This window comes from Acipenser ruthenus, chromosome 22, assembly GCF_902713425.1.
Source record: "Acipenser ruthenus chromosome 22, fAciRut3.2 maternal haplotype, whole genome shotgun sequence".
In the NCBI taxonomy this organism is placed as follows: domain Eukaryota; kingdom Metazoa; phylum Chordata; class Actinopteri; order Acipenseriformes; family Acipenseridae; genus Acipenser; species Acipenser ruthenus.
Genome location: NC_081210.1, coordinates 26785664 through 26800491, shown reverse-complemented (window position 1 = coordinate 26800491; position 14828 = coordinate 26785664). Strand labels below are relative to the sequence as shown.

The following is a 14828-nucleotide window of genomic DNA, read 5'->3' as shown; positions in this document are numbered from 1 at the left end:
CCGGAGGTGCTTTTCAGTATTGACAAAATAAATAAAGAAGAGATAAACAGACCAGACAGTTACAGTACAACCTGCTGACAGTGAATGATCACATTCTCACCCTATGATCAGCTGGAACAGCTGGAACGCAGGGAGGGAGGAGCACATCAGAAAATATCTGAAATCCACAACCCTGAGCATGGCACATTTGAAGGTGACCAGCTGCTACTCTTACACCTGCAAATATCCTCTCGTGCATTCATTATACAGCCCAACACTGCTTTTCTGCTGCATTATGATGTAGAAGCATTACTGAGGGAAAAACTATCTGTCCTTAAAAAAGTGATTAAGTAACACTGACTGGTTGTAAATACCTTGTGTCATCTACTTTGACAGGTCCTGATCCTTCACACTCAGACACACCCTGACCCTTTGCCTGTCTGAGTTTTGGCTGATATAACCCTATAATATCCAGTAATTACACTGTGGCAGTATAGGTAACTTCATTATTAGTGTCCTGTCTGCATTCGAATATAAGTCAGGTCTAAAGACAGGACACCCCTGTAAATGAGAGGTTGCTTCTCCGTGGATGCATCCTGTAAACAAGCATGAGCAGTTTAATGAGTTTAGCTGTACTGTAGTATTGTAATGTGTCCCTGGGAAATGATTTACTTTGAAAACAGTTTAATGTACCCCCTCTGCTTAATTCAGACCTTGGACCTTAAGCATTACTCAGCAACTCCCACCAAGACTCTATGCTATATGACCCTGCACAATGTAAACTAGAAGACAGGACAAGGTCTGCCAAGCATGCCTCTTTTTATCAGTGACAAGCCGGGCAGCTGCCTGTAACATTGCCAAAGGCAGCTGCAATACATACTTCTTATTGTAATTTACTAAATGCCATGTGTTGCTCTTTCCGGTTTTAAATGATGACTTGTATGTGCAGCGTTTCCATCAGGTCAGACGTCAAAGCTGTGCATTGCTGTGCATTTCAATCTCTGTAACAGCACACTGTTTACCAACGGAAATATACAGCTTGGCCAGATTGTTTGTCCAAACAAAACACTGAGCTAGAGAGGGTAAACAGAAGAGAAGCAAATATTGTTATAATGCTATTTCTGCAGGCTATTATTATTATTATTATTATTATTAGTAGTAGTAGTAGTAGTAGTAGTAGTAGTAGTAGTAGTAGTAGTCGTAGTAGTCATAGTAGTGTTAAATATTGCTATATAATAATAGACTTTCTTCCTTGGAGGGTAATCAAATCTTTTTTCCTCTTAAGCAGACCAAAGCCACTAACTGTTGTACAGATCCACAAATTAATTCAGAAATAAAGAAATAAATGTTAATTGAATTAAAAAAAAATTGTAATCAATGCAGAAATATTCCTCACAATTAACCACCGGCATGCCAGAGAAAGGGAAACACAAGAGTGTCTTTGTCCCCGCCCGCTTTGTTTCCTTTAAGTACAGGAAAATAGCCCTACACAGCCAGCATGAATCAAGATACAATGGGGACTTCTTACTACGGTCCAGGCAATGATGTCAAAGCTGGAACACTGTGGTTCTTCCCCAGGGGAAGGAGGGAAAACTCATAAAAGAAAGTCTATCGTCTTTAACGTCCCCTCTCGACAAGATCTTCCATGTTTTAAGCCATTTCTTTTAAACACAGCGCTGTAGTGATGTGACATGGCCTGTTCTGTTAATCAAGAGCAGTCAGGGACTCATTTCTAGAGCGCAGCAGAACTTCAGACACTCCTTTGGCATACCTAGTCTAGCTGAGGCCCTAAGGGATGAACTTGACTTACTTCACCTCCAAATCAGGTGACCCCAGCGCTTTGTTTTGGCAAGACAGTGAAACATTTATTATTATTATTATTATTATTATTATTATTATTATTATTATTATTTTTATTATTATTTTATTTGTAATTACATTTGTATATTGAAAACCAGTGCCATGGTTATATTTATTTTTTAACCATCTTAACAGGAAGACTTAACAAGAAGATTTATTTTTAAATAATTTTTTATTTTATTTTGCTCAGTAGTGAATCTGTGTGGTACTTATATTTACAGTAACAAATAACTAAGACAATATATGACTTAGTAATAAGGGCATTTGTGGAGACCACTGAATATTTATGTGGTTATCCTGGTTCTTGCAAATATAAATGTATTAAATTAAAGTTTATGTATTAAAGTTCCATGTTGTTCTTATTTTACTGTATAGTCTATGTAAGTCCATCCCCACTTTTAAAAAAATATTACAATATCTTCTTAACAGAAATTAAATCTGTGCCTTAAGTTATGATACCGCTCTGTAGGAAGACAACAGCTCCATCTAGGGGTACAAACTTGAAAAACATCTTCAGAAAACAATAGGGGTAAGGGGGCGGGGGGGGGGGGGGGGGGGGGGGGGGTGCACATACAGTCATGTGAAATCTGCAGAACAGCATCACTTCCTGCAGATGTTTAGGTTAAGACTTCCTTTTAAAAATATGGCATTAGATAACACACTTATAGTTAAAAAAATAAAACTATAAAAAAATAACCCTATAAGTTAAGTTAACTCTGCAGTGACCACACAATCCCATTTCAGAATATCTTGGAGAAGGAAGCAGTTCAAATTCCCTAATCCCTTTTCATGATGTTGGAATCACTCTGAGCGGTCCGGATTGCAATGACTCCAATGCTTTCATTGTATTTGTTGATAGAACTTTCTTAAGCTGCTTTGATCTGAATTCTGGAGCTGCTCTTCTGTTTTAGTTGCCTGCCATAGATAAATGTAACACAGGCTAGATCAGCCCAAGTGTGGAGTCTACATAAACCAATGCATCTACCTGTACTCTTGATTTCAGTGAGCTGCAAAGTTTTAGTGTCCAGCAGGGGGTGTTGGTGTATATATCATTTTTCATCACTGGGTAGACTTTTACACAGTCAGAGACTGTTCTTAAACTAAATTGCAGCTAAACATCAGCATTAGCTTCCCTGAACTGTTTCAAACCAGAGCATGCACAGATCTGCCCATAGCCACAGAATCAATAGAGACTGAAGGGAGTGCTCAGGAGACAGGTTGAAAGACATGAGGTAGCTTCAAGAATAATTAAAAGCTGTGCTATTGACACAGACAGAGCAGGGAGTTCAGCCACGGATGGAACGGGCTGTACTACATGTATATAAATATCTGTTGTTGATCATGTCCCCCCACCAGTGCTTGTAAATGTGGTGTCATTTCCATCAGGAGGGATGAGGTAGTATCTATCTTTTAAAGTAGGCTGTGACACGGAGTGGCACACCTGAATTGACCCTGTGAGTGAATCTCTATTTATTGATATACCAGCAGGACAACGCATTCGGTTACCTGAACAATCAGTGAATGGGTTGTTTTATTTCTTTAGTCTGGTCTGGGCTGAGGCAACTGGGTTTAGAGAAAATGGTGCATGTTTTCAAATCAGAAAAACATAAATAATACAAAAGACAGGATTCTTATGATGTCATGTCCTGTGTAATCAGCTATTTTGTAAATATCAGTATCTTGTGAGTAATGAGGGTAAAGACCATTAAAAAGCTTGTTCTCTCACTGCACCCCAATTCCAGAGGGGGGGGGGGGGGGGGGGGAGGGTTTAGGAATGAAAGTCAGATCTTTTGGTTTTTAATTTTACGTTGGCAATATTACCCGATATAACAGGTTAAACAGGACAAAATGGGATCCTGTGATTTTTTTTTTTTTTTTGACGAGTTGAATCTTGCCTTTTAATTTGCAAAAGACAAAACAGCATTGTATTGTGTGTTACAACCACGCCTCTTCTCAACTTTACAAAACATTGTTGTTGTTTTTTTTTAAATACCTTCTCCTTCTGGTTAATCCACAGCAAGTTCTTGAACACAGTTGTGAGTACTAATCTTTAATTACAGTGCCGCCGTTGGCTTTCTGTTTCAGCTTTTCAGCATTCAGGTCTTTAATATGAGTTGTATCCCCAGACGCTGACCAGGGACTGTTTCTCTCAAACGCTTGCCATTAAGAGGGCAGCTATTAGCATCGCTGATGTTAACCATTTCACTAAGCCTTGTGCTTTATCTGTTTGTGATTATTTACCAAGTGGTTTTATTAGAATAACAAGCAAACCGCATTCGTATTGCCGTTTATGTTACCAAACACCGGAATTCGCATTCAGTTCTTTATTTTTATTTTTTTTTAACTTCGAGGTCCTGGAACACAATAACAGAGCAAGTTACACTCAGTAATTTACAAAACCAACGACTAAATAAAGGCGTTACGCAGCACATTCAAAAATAATAATCAGTAAACAAAACAGAGAGGTGTTGCTGGGCTCAGCTGTTGCTTTATATGATTAGTCAGCAGTTACCTACTCCCAGTTTTACAAGGGAAATAATACAAGCTGTGATACAAGTTGCCAGATTCATAGAATCAATAATTACTTTATTTCCATGAATCTAGCCCTAATAACTAAAACCCTATATATGCACCCTTTCACCCTTTAAAAAATCTGTTCACTACCTCCGAGATACAGCTGCTAACAGCTGGAATCTATGGAAGAGTTTCTTTACAGGAATGTGTTAAGAATTTTAACAAGCCAGCACTAACATTCCAGAAAATAAAAATGTAAGTCCTGGCATTTATGATTGATTGCCTTTTACAATTTCAGTAAATTTTTGTCCTGTTTCATATTAACAGTGAATAAATAAAAGCAACTGATGATTGCTTGTCAGGTAAAGTTAGCTGGGGTTGGGCCAGTTACATCATCCTTAGGCATAAATAGTCACACACTGAGATACAAGTATATATATAGGAGACACACTTCATCAAGTGGGTGAGTCATTTTGACACTACATATACAGCATCACTCACATTCAGATAGGAAGGCATCTAAGCACATAACCAACAAAGGTCCGACAGGGGTCTATAGGTAAGTAACTTCTTATCTGTTTTTTATTTTATTTTTACAGATTATATTATAGCAATATGAGCATATGCTGTACTGTATTTTATCTGGAGGGACTTTCACTATCAAAATGCCATGAATATGTGCAGTTCTGAAAGAGTTTGTACCACTTTATTTCTATATGACATATACTGTATATTCCAAAAACAGCAGTAGAAAAAAAAGCCTTTTCAGTTATGCAACACACCCTCAGATGCAGGCCTGCTAGTTGCACGACAGACATGCTTGACCTTATTATCTTGCCGGATATTATGGTGGGACTTTGTTCCAGGACTACAATGCATTGCAAGAAAAATGACATCTTTCAAAACTGGTGTGCAGCTCCATTGCTTTCCGGTTCTTTTGTGTTAGTTATAGCACCCAGGTTCTCAGTGATAACGCGTATTCACAGAAAACCAATGGGTACTCTTCTTTACTGTGGCATTCGCATAATGACAGTGGGGACAGCAGTAACCAGTAACAGCAACAAGGATTTTAAAGTATTTTTTTCCCTTCTGCTCTCTGCTGCTTAAGGAAATAATTTTCTAGGCACCGGTATATTGTAATATTTTTGTTTAAGTACGGTTTTAAAAATGAATTTTAAAACATTTGATGAGAAGTATCTTTGGCAATGTCATTAGCGTGTTAAGGAGGTCTAATAATTCAAACTAGAAAGACGAGTTAGGTTCGTCGAACAGCTCAGTCTTTCTGAATAGCGAATGGGTAAGAGGCGATGTTTACTAAGGATATAACTTTTCACACCTGATTCAGAAGCACTAGGAGGGTCTGCGGAGTAGTTTAGTTGCTGAGCTGCTTTGACATTGAGATTTGGCTCTGGTTGTCCTCAGCTTTTACTGCTTGGCCACACTGATTCATTAAAGTGATTAGCACTAATCTTTCACTACCTGACCTTACTGGACCTTAGGCAAGATAGCCGAAGATTAATGCTAATCAGGGTCTTTGAATTCTGATGCTAAACTAAAGACAGCTAGCGTTGCTTCATCCTCATACATTTGGCCTTTTGGAAACAGTACAATCTGCAGATGATCTATTTTAGGGATTTATGACTAATATCTTTTAACATCACCTCCCAACTTAATTATGCAGTGTGGTTAACTAACATGCATAGTTCTACTCCCTGCTCCTTTACTTTCAATCAAATAAGCATGGGGTTGTTTAGGTTAAAGAGACAAGCCAGCCTCCTCCTTATTTCATTTGGAGAACAGCTTGCAGATTAACAAACACAAATAGTTTCACAAAAACAAAAACATTTACGAAAATGTACACTCTTTTGGGTACGTCTGTGTTCCTCGTTTCTAGATAATGGTACGTGCCTCTTGAATGTTTTACAGACTTGAAGAAACATTCACAGGACACGGCTCTAGGAGAGACACTGTGAGATGGCGGAAGGGAAAGTAACAGTGCTCACGATCCTGCCAGAGAAATGCAACCTCCATATGGAGAACTATAAGAAACCAAACCTGCTGTACTGTTACAATGGAGGCTATTTCCTGCGCGTACTTCCAAATGGGGCAGTAGATGGCATCAGAGACAGAAGCGACAAACACAGTAAGAAATATTAACGTGACATATTTTCTTTAACTTTGTATTCCTTTATTCCTGTGTGAAGGAATGTCTACAGAAGGTTGATCAGATAGGGGGAATAAGCAAGGGAAGCCATTCCATGACTTGACCACTTTCAAGAGCAGCCTCATGTATGTTTGCCCTACTGTGGTGCTATTGAATTAAACTTCTAGACTCTACCCTGCAATAGCAAAAGTATACAGCTTTTTAACATGTGATAAACTCTTAATTGAAAACAGATGGAAAACAGGATTAAATAAACAAATGACTGTTACACAAATATTCTAATATGTATTCCTTGGTGTTCCTTGGAGGCCTCCAATTTTGACAAGGTGGTATCCAACTTGATATCTGATACGGTTAGGAACCAGAGCTGTGTGGGGACTTCTACTCTTTTAGTCCCATCCCAGAACACATGAGGTGTTTCTAAAGCAGCTGTGCTCTCAGTCAGTACCTGTTTTGGTGAGATAAACTGGCTAAGAATAAGTCCAAGCCAAGCTCCACCATATACAATCCCCTTAAAATCACAATCACACCATCACAACATGGATACTTGTGATATTCCCCTGCTTGGTACAAAGTCTACAATACTTTTTTTTTTTTATGAAGCGGCCATAAAATCAACCACTGTATCATAAATACACACACGCACACACAAGCACGCACACGCACGCACACGCACGCACACAAACACACACACACACACACACACATTTCACCATTAAAGACATTGCAGAAGAGGTCTTGTCAAAATACTTTTCACATTAGATTTTAAGTTTCTTTCATTGCCACGCAGGATTGCTGAACTAAACAAACAGTTCAGTAGAACTCGTTGTTTTTGAAAGATCCGGCTAATCAGAATTCTGAGTCTGAGCAGCATCATCCTATTGAGAATTCAAGAATGTAACTGTGTCTGTCCCTCCAGTTCAACTGCAGGTCACTGCCGAGAATGTAGGAGTGGTGTCCATAAAGGGACTAGAAGCTGGGAGATATTTAGCAATGAGCACAGATGGACAGCTGTGTGGATCGGTAAGGGCACGTAGGCCAATCTTCCTACACAGACAGTGCCAATGCATTATTAACTGCATGCTCTAATAGAAATGCTGGAATATATTTTCAAACCATTTGCCCTCTTTCCCCTGCTAATGACTAACATATTTGGATTTGAAGGCATGACTCATATAGTTTATGATATCACTTTAAAATACTGTATATGAATACTGTACAGTGGCATTGATAGTATTTTTGTTAACAGGGTTGCTCGTGCTAATCTAATTGAACAATTATTACTTGAACAGTTAGGAACAATTATAGTGCCACTCAGGACAGTAGCAGTGAGCTGTGATATAATTAGGATTTAATTTAGGCACCTTTTTTTTTTTTTAGCAGACACTGACAGATGAATGCTTCTTTCTGGAAACGCTAGAAGAAAACCATTACGCCACTTACAAAGCCCAGAAGTACCAAGACAGAAACTGGTATGTGGGAATCAAAAAGAATGGAAGATGCAAGTCTGGAGAAAAGACTCACATCGGACAGAAGGCTATTCTCTTCCTCCCTCTTTCAGCCAGCAGCGATTAGTCAACTGGACCACTGGAACCAGGGTCCAACAGCAGCCTGAAAATAAGTGCTGTTCCATTAAATACAGCGTAATGTTTATCCTTCAACACAAACACATACAGAGCACTAAAAAAATATCATTACTCGGACACTATCGCTATGGACCAATCACAGGTAAGGGAAGAGGGACTGCTCAACATTCTCAGAGAACAGCAGCATGGTCTTCAAGAAGGCGAGGTGCAGGGGTGTCCTGTCGCAGGAGATAAAACACAATTTCATTTAGCTGGGTCATGGTCTGACGTTGGCTGCTTGCCATTAAAATTCCACAATAAAACAAAGAAGCCTGAAACGGACTGGGTTTACGATGGCTCAACATTTTTTACTATGCGTTACCATGGAAACATTTGCCAGATTTGCATTAAGTTCTTCTACACTTTACTATGTTTTTTATACCATAGTATATCACGCTAAACTTGTATAATGGGGGAGCCAGGCTTGCTTACTTCCCTCTAAAGAACTTGGCTCTGTTGGAACAATATGTACCTGCAGTTTGTCTTTTAGCTATATACACAACCGTTTGATAAAACTAGTAAGCCTGTGTCTCAGGTGTGAGTGCATCCTTTAGGTGTGGGATTATACCATTACCATCATCGAATTCAATCGGGTCATTTTTAATATTGATTACATGTGATGTTCAATAAATATATGTTTTGCAATTTTATGGTCCTGTCCTTGTTTGAATAGATTTGAACAGGAAGAGGGAAGGTAGGAAAGGTCTATTTTAACCAACGTAGCAAAGGTATATTTTAACCGGCCACCAAGCTTATTTTATTATAACAGACATTTCTACTAAATTACGTTTTGCTGCAGCATGCCTGGGGCGCATTCTTAGTGCTGTTGCTTAGCACAGCCACAAGGTGTCAGTACTGGATCAGAAGTGAGAGTCGTTTACATATGGCACTCAAACACAGTATTTGTTTTGTAATTTCAAAATATATTTTCTAATTAAAATTAATAGGACCCAGGGAAGGGGGGAGTTCAATATAAGAGCTGATATTTAAAAAAATACACTTATACATTATTAATTGCATTGCAACCCAGTGCTCTTACCATTAAGCTAGTGATGAGCTCTTACTGTGCCATACTGCAGACGATTTCTTTTCCAGTGTCGGGCTGTATAATTGGCTTTCACCAAAGGAATTCAAAAACAGCCCTGTATCACATGCCCGTGAGGATTGTGCCAAAGCGTTATGGCTGCAACACATTACAAGACTGTATATACGGTAGCTGCCGTTAGTCATTCCACAAGCAGTGTGTTGGGTTCAACAGTATCATCACCTGAGTTTTAATGTTTTTTCAGGTTTCTCCAGATCGTACACAAGGAGAACAGAAGTAAGGCCCAGTGTCATTCAGAGAGGTTGACGTAATTAAAATGTTGTACTAATTGAATTACCAATTGACCGAGTGTTTTCTTACCTTGGCCCGACAGTGGGTATGGTGACTCATACAGCATTCCCCAGTCAAGCTGATCTCATGCTGAATGTATGGTGATGTACAGTAAAGAGGGTCTCCCCAAAGCCAGTGCTTGTGCTGTACTCTTTTTTTCTGTCTCAACAGACCTGACTTAAATTTGAACGGTACTTGATAAACTGCTTTCTCTCCAATTTGTCAAAGCTTTCTGCCATGTGAATCGTTCTTGTGAAAGGAAAATAAATGTCAGTGTTGCAAACCACAGATTAATCTAAGGTCTCTGGTGTCCACTTAAATTGTCTCTCACTACTGAAGTTTTATAGCATGTGTTGAGAAACAAATGTTTTTCTTTTTCACAAAAATATTGCAAATAGCACCCTTTTCTAATTTTATTTAAAATGTATATTATTCAATGCTGTGCACCCTGTTTACCACAGTCATTTTCTGGTTTTCCTAATGCTTTCCCCGTGGTTATATTATGTACATAGCATAGTTTGCCACAATTTTGCGTTTACTAATGTTGAAGATCTTTTTGTGCCAGTGCTTTGTTTATTACACTATAAGGCATTAGAAAATACTGCAATGTGAGTTTAAAAATGGGTAATAAACTTGCCAATGTGGTGACATAACTGAAACACTGTTGTCATCTTTATATACTACTTTAATAAATACTATGCATTGAAATTGTAATTGGCCTAACTTCACACTATATATACAATATATACATTTTATAGCTAAGAACAGGGCATGAGCCTTAGGGTAAAAACACATCTGTTTTAAATTTTACAAGCCTAAAAGACAAGCCCTTTCTTTACGAAAAGTTGAACACAGATTCAATTTGCCTCAGATTGGCAGAGTCCGTTTTCAGAGTAGCTGTCAGTCTGTCAAGAAATAACAGGACTCTGGAACTATGTCATTCCAAAATAAAAAGAGTAACTTAAACCAGTCCTTAGAATAGTCTTCACAAGCCATACCATATTCCAATAATCTTCAAGAACTCCTGTCATTTCATAAATAAAGACTTCAGGAACGTGTAAAACTATTTACTCTTTCCGACAGGCTGAAATATGTTATTAATTAGATACACCAAGGAAGAATGTTTGCCTTCAAAACTTGGTATTCCTTCAAAGACGTACCGACACTGTAAAGACAACATAGACAAGGTAAAGACAACTGAAGAGAATGTTATTTGTCTTCAGTATTGGCAGCTCCAGAGAGCTGAGTGCCACCGAGCACACCCTCAGTGTGGGCACTTCAGGAAGGTCACACCCAGAACCAGGCCACAGCTGGGGCAGGAAGGGGGCTATTAACTATAAAACTGAACAAGGTATAGCTTCCTCTGGGGTTCCTGTGTTCAGAAGAGGAGGAACTGGAGCCAGGACTCTGCCATCATAAAACAATTTGACAGACCTGTGTCAGGGAGGAAGATAAACCATCAGTAAATCACACAAACACTCTACTGTCCCCTCCAGCTAAAAGTGAACTGAGGCCACATGTTTGTCTTTCCCTGACTCTGAGAGAGCTCTAGCCACACTAACGGTGGATCTCCCTCAGCTATGATGGAAATATGAGCAACACTTTGACGCATCACATATTATTGTCCAATGGTATGTCATTAAAATTCGGGTCAAGTTCATTTCTTCACTTAAGGAATTTTTAGGTCAAGTCCATCTTAAACTGGAAGGGTTTCCACACTTTTTTGTGCAGTACGGCACTCCTGGGTCACCTAGATGTTTTAAATGTGATCCGAGGGCATTTAACAAGAATCCAGAAATAGATACAGATCATATTTTACAAAGACAAACTGCGGTGCACAGTAGCATTCGGTTTAATTGTGATGATCAAGAAGAAGATGTTTGTGCATCCCAGACCAAACACTAACACTACCCACGAGTGTCTTCACAGACTCAAAACCATATTAGGTTAAAAGATTCTTTTAAATTGCCACGGCTTGTGAACAGAAACAAAATCCTATTTTAAAGGCCTCACCACAGGAAGGAAAAAAAAGAGCGTAACACCCCCAATATTTAATGAAGTACGTAAGTAAATGGTTCCTGATAGGAGGCAGAGGAATGACAATCGGTGCCTGTTTAATTAGGCATTCCGGATCTTCAGCTTGGAAACATCTGTGGTGGAGGGGGGCCAGGTGGAAGTCATTTACACTCCCGCTCAGAGGACCCAGCCCCATCAAGACTGAGTGTTTCCATCCACTGGACTTATAAAAATAGTTTCTGGAACACATTCAATTGAAAACAACGCATCTTAACAAAAGAGCAGTGTCATCGCACATCCTGCGTAGTCATGCTCCATGATGCAGCTTACAGTACATGTATATTTGAAGGTCATGTCCATAAAGCATTTACTCATCAGAAACAGCGTAAGGCTGCAATGCACTTCAAAAAAAGCTGCTTACTTCTTTGTGTGTGACTCTTCTTCCCCTTTAACATACATATACATTTTTGTATAGCACATAGTTCCAAAAGTTAACAATTTTCCTAATTGAGAAAGTTTACTAATCCTAACTACTTGCCCTCATGTGATGTTATTACAGGTTTTTAAAATATTGATGAAGACATCAAACGTTAGTCTAATTTCATCACTACAGTAATGTTCTAATAAAATTGGTTTCAATGTAAATGGTTTTGGCAAACAGAAATACGAATGCTTTTCGTGGGATTCATCAGACCCTGGTACAAACTTAACTGTATTCTATTAATTATCATTTTCAAAACTATATAAACCCCATGTAACCATTTTTTTTTTATCCAGGACAAAGCTACAGTTTAATGCTCAGTTGTATCCAAGAATGGAAATTGGAAATTATTAAAAAAGGCAGGGTCTTATCCCAACTTCTTCTGTCGCTTCCACAAAAACACACACCTGTGATTCCGTCCACTCAACCCAGCCCCAGGGAGCTTCATCGTCAGGCACATCGCCAAAGGGTTGGAGAGAAAGGCTGTATGAACAATCATACACAACAATGAATACTGATAACAAACGACCTCTCTCAAGCATCCCGTTGGGAAGGTGCGTCAGCTACTGGTGAGAATCTGTTGAATCTGCATTTTTCCCACCACTTTAAAAAAAAAAAAAAACTACTTGACTTCTAGGAAGTATGCTAACTTTAGCCTTCTTTATGCTAACTTCCCTTTTCCCGTGGTGTTCAGCGGAATCTTGTTACAGTGCAAATCAAAGATGGGGAAGACGTTTTTCAGAACAAATATTTCTGGCATATATCTAGTTTTTGTGAATGCAGGATTCCTACCTGAATGTCTGCATCACAGGATATGAGACCTCGTTCCTTTTCAGAACATCCTTTCACATCATTCAGCTACCGGTTCCTTCCATTATTCCTCATTTGTAAGAATGTAAAGATTCTGGGGTTTTTATGTCATGAGGCTGTGTTTGCTAGGTTCAGTTACACATCCTGTTTGTTCTGACTTCATTCCTAGTCAATGATGAGACATCCTCTTAGTAGCAATTGCTAGAGAACTGCCTTGTATCAGTCAGGAAGATATTTTCTTGTGATGCCTGCAGATGTAAAGGCCAAAGAAAAGTAAACGTCTGGAAAATGTCCTTGAGCAGCCATGAGAAATCCAGTGCTTGGGAATCTGGAATTCAATCCTCATGACCTTCTTTCTGTTGACGCATGTATCAATCTTTTCAATCAATCTTTATTTTATATAGCGTCTTTCATAGTGGACCACCATCACAAAGTGCTTCACAAGATACAGTGAAAAACAATTCATTATACATTAAATACAAGGCTAAGATGTGAAAATTCTAGAATATTGTGGATGTCGTATAGAATCATGAGTATGATACAGTTTTAAAAGAAAATTTAGAAGTAGCAAAGACACAACAGCTAATAACAGATATCAGGCTTAAAGACCATGGAAAGCAAGAGAGAACAGGTGGGTCTTGAGAATTGATTTAAAGTGAGTGACGGTGGGCGCATCACACACCAAAGCTGGGAGAGAGTTCCAGAGAGTCGTACAACTTATAGAACATTGATATACAGAATAAAAAATCTAAAACTTGCACGATCAGATCTGTAGGTATTTGAAGTTCACCTGAATCAGTGTTTCACAGATAATATGATAAACCATTAAAAAAAAAAAAACAAGGCCCAGTAAATTAAAAGTAAATGAATAGTATAAGGGATAGAAAATGTAAATGACAGTGATGTGTTCCCATTATACACTTGCCATGCTTGCTCTCCACACTCTATCTCTGGCAATGCAGGGCTGGTTTTGGTGCTGGTAGTTGTTATAGGGTCTCCATGCTGGGTAGGTAGACAGCAGGAACTTTGACTTTGATCTGGCTTGTGTTGTTTGTCCCAGGGGTGCTGTGAAGACAGAAGCTTTTTTTGAAAAAAGAGATGAAAGCCACAAACAATGCTGCCTGAGAGCTCTCATACGCAGACAATGTCCTTCAGTCTCCTTGACTGACCTGTCTATCTATCTATATCTGTATGTCTGTCTATATATCAATCCAATGGTATCTATACACCACATACAGGAAGTATCATTTTTTAGATGATTCTGCATAATTGGGTCATACGTTTTACTCTTATGAGTGGTAATTTTTATAATATAGGTTCAATCTGTATTATTTTGTTATCAATGAACCTATACGGAATGAGCACTTACCACCAATGCTGCGTAAAGTACTCCCCAGTTATAAAGCGGCCTTTTCTTTTGCCGTGGAACCAGTTATAAGGGCCTGGCTCCCATTTGCTGCATAATGCCACTCCACTGGCACTTTCATTCTCATTATAAATTGATACACAAAAACTACAGTCATGTAACTATGGCTCACAACTTTAGTGTTTTAAAGCATTAATGTCTTAATACTTGTTTCTTAAAAAGCTGCTCTTACATATGAAAGAAAACATTCATATGGGTGCATTCACGTATGTATGCCTTTTGCATCACATGTGCTTTCCAACCCAACCCAAAGCTTAATTGCAACCAGGGTCCAAGGGGTGAAAGGTGACAGAGGAAGGACCCTTTTCAGTTTAATTCTATCCTCATGGTATCCTGACAACAGGCCCCATAAATGAAGCAGTTATTTTCACAATCAGAACACGCTGAAACAAATGACATTCCATTAAACGGGGGCCGTAGCTACTAACCACCTGTTTCCTTGACCCAGGCACCAGTTACCCGATTTCCCAAGGTCCTGACTCTGTCACCTGACTTGCTGAAGTACACGAAGCCATACTGAAATGCAGCACAGCGCTTTCCCAGCTCAGAAGCACAATGCCAGCACTGCAGACACATTC

At 38.9% G+C, this 14828-nt stretch overlaps 1 protein-coding gene across 5 annotated transcripts; it reads left to right on the top strand.

Annotated features, from left to right (window-relative positions):
• Positions 1 to 3756: 3756 nt before the first annotated feature.
• Positions 3757 to 10157, top strand: LOC117431342 (fibroblast growth factor 1-like). Of its 5 annotated transcripts, none has more exons than XM_058996310.1 (4): positions 3757 to 3875; positions 6280 to 6496; positions 7437 to 7540; positions 7901 to 10157. In XM_058996310.1, exons 2-4 carry the CDS (start codon positions 6328 to 6330, stop codon positions 8090 to 8092), a joined length of 465 nt encoding a protein of 154 aa, XP_058852293.1. In that variant the 5' UTR covers positions 3757 to 3875; positions 6280 to 6327; the 3' UTR covers positions 8093 to 10157. The 5 variants fall into 5 exon arrangements, with proteins under 5 accessions (XP_058852293.1, XP_033908051.3, XP_058852294.1 ...); XM_034052160.3 differs by having other exon boundaries at positions 7898 to 10157; XM_058996309.1 differs by lacking the exon at positions 3757 to 3875 and adding an exon at positions 3922 to 4912 and having other exon boundaries at positions 6300 to 6496; positions 7898 to 10157.
• The last annotated feature ends 4671 nt before the right edge of the window (positions 10158 to 14828 follow it).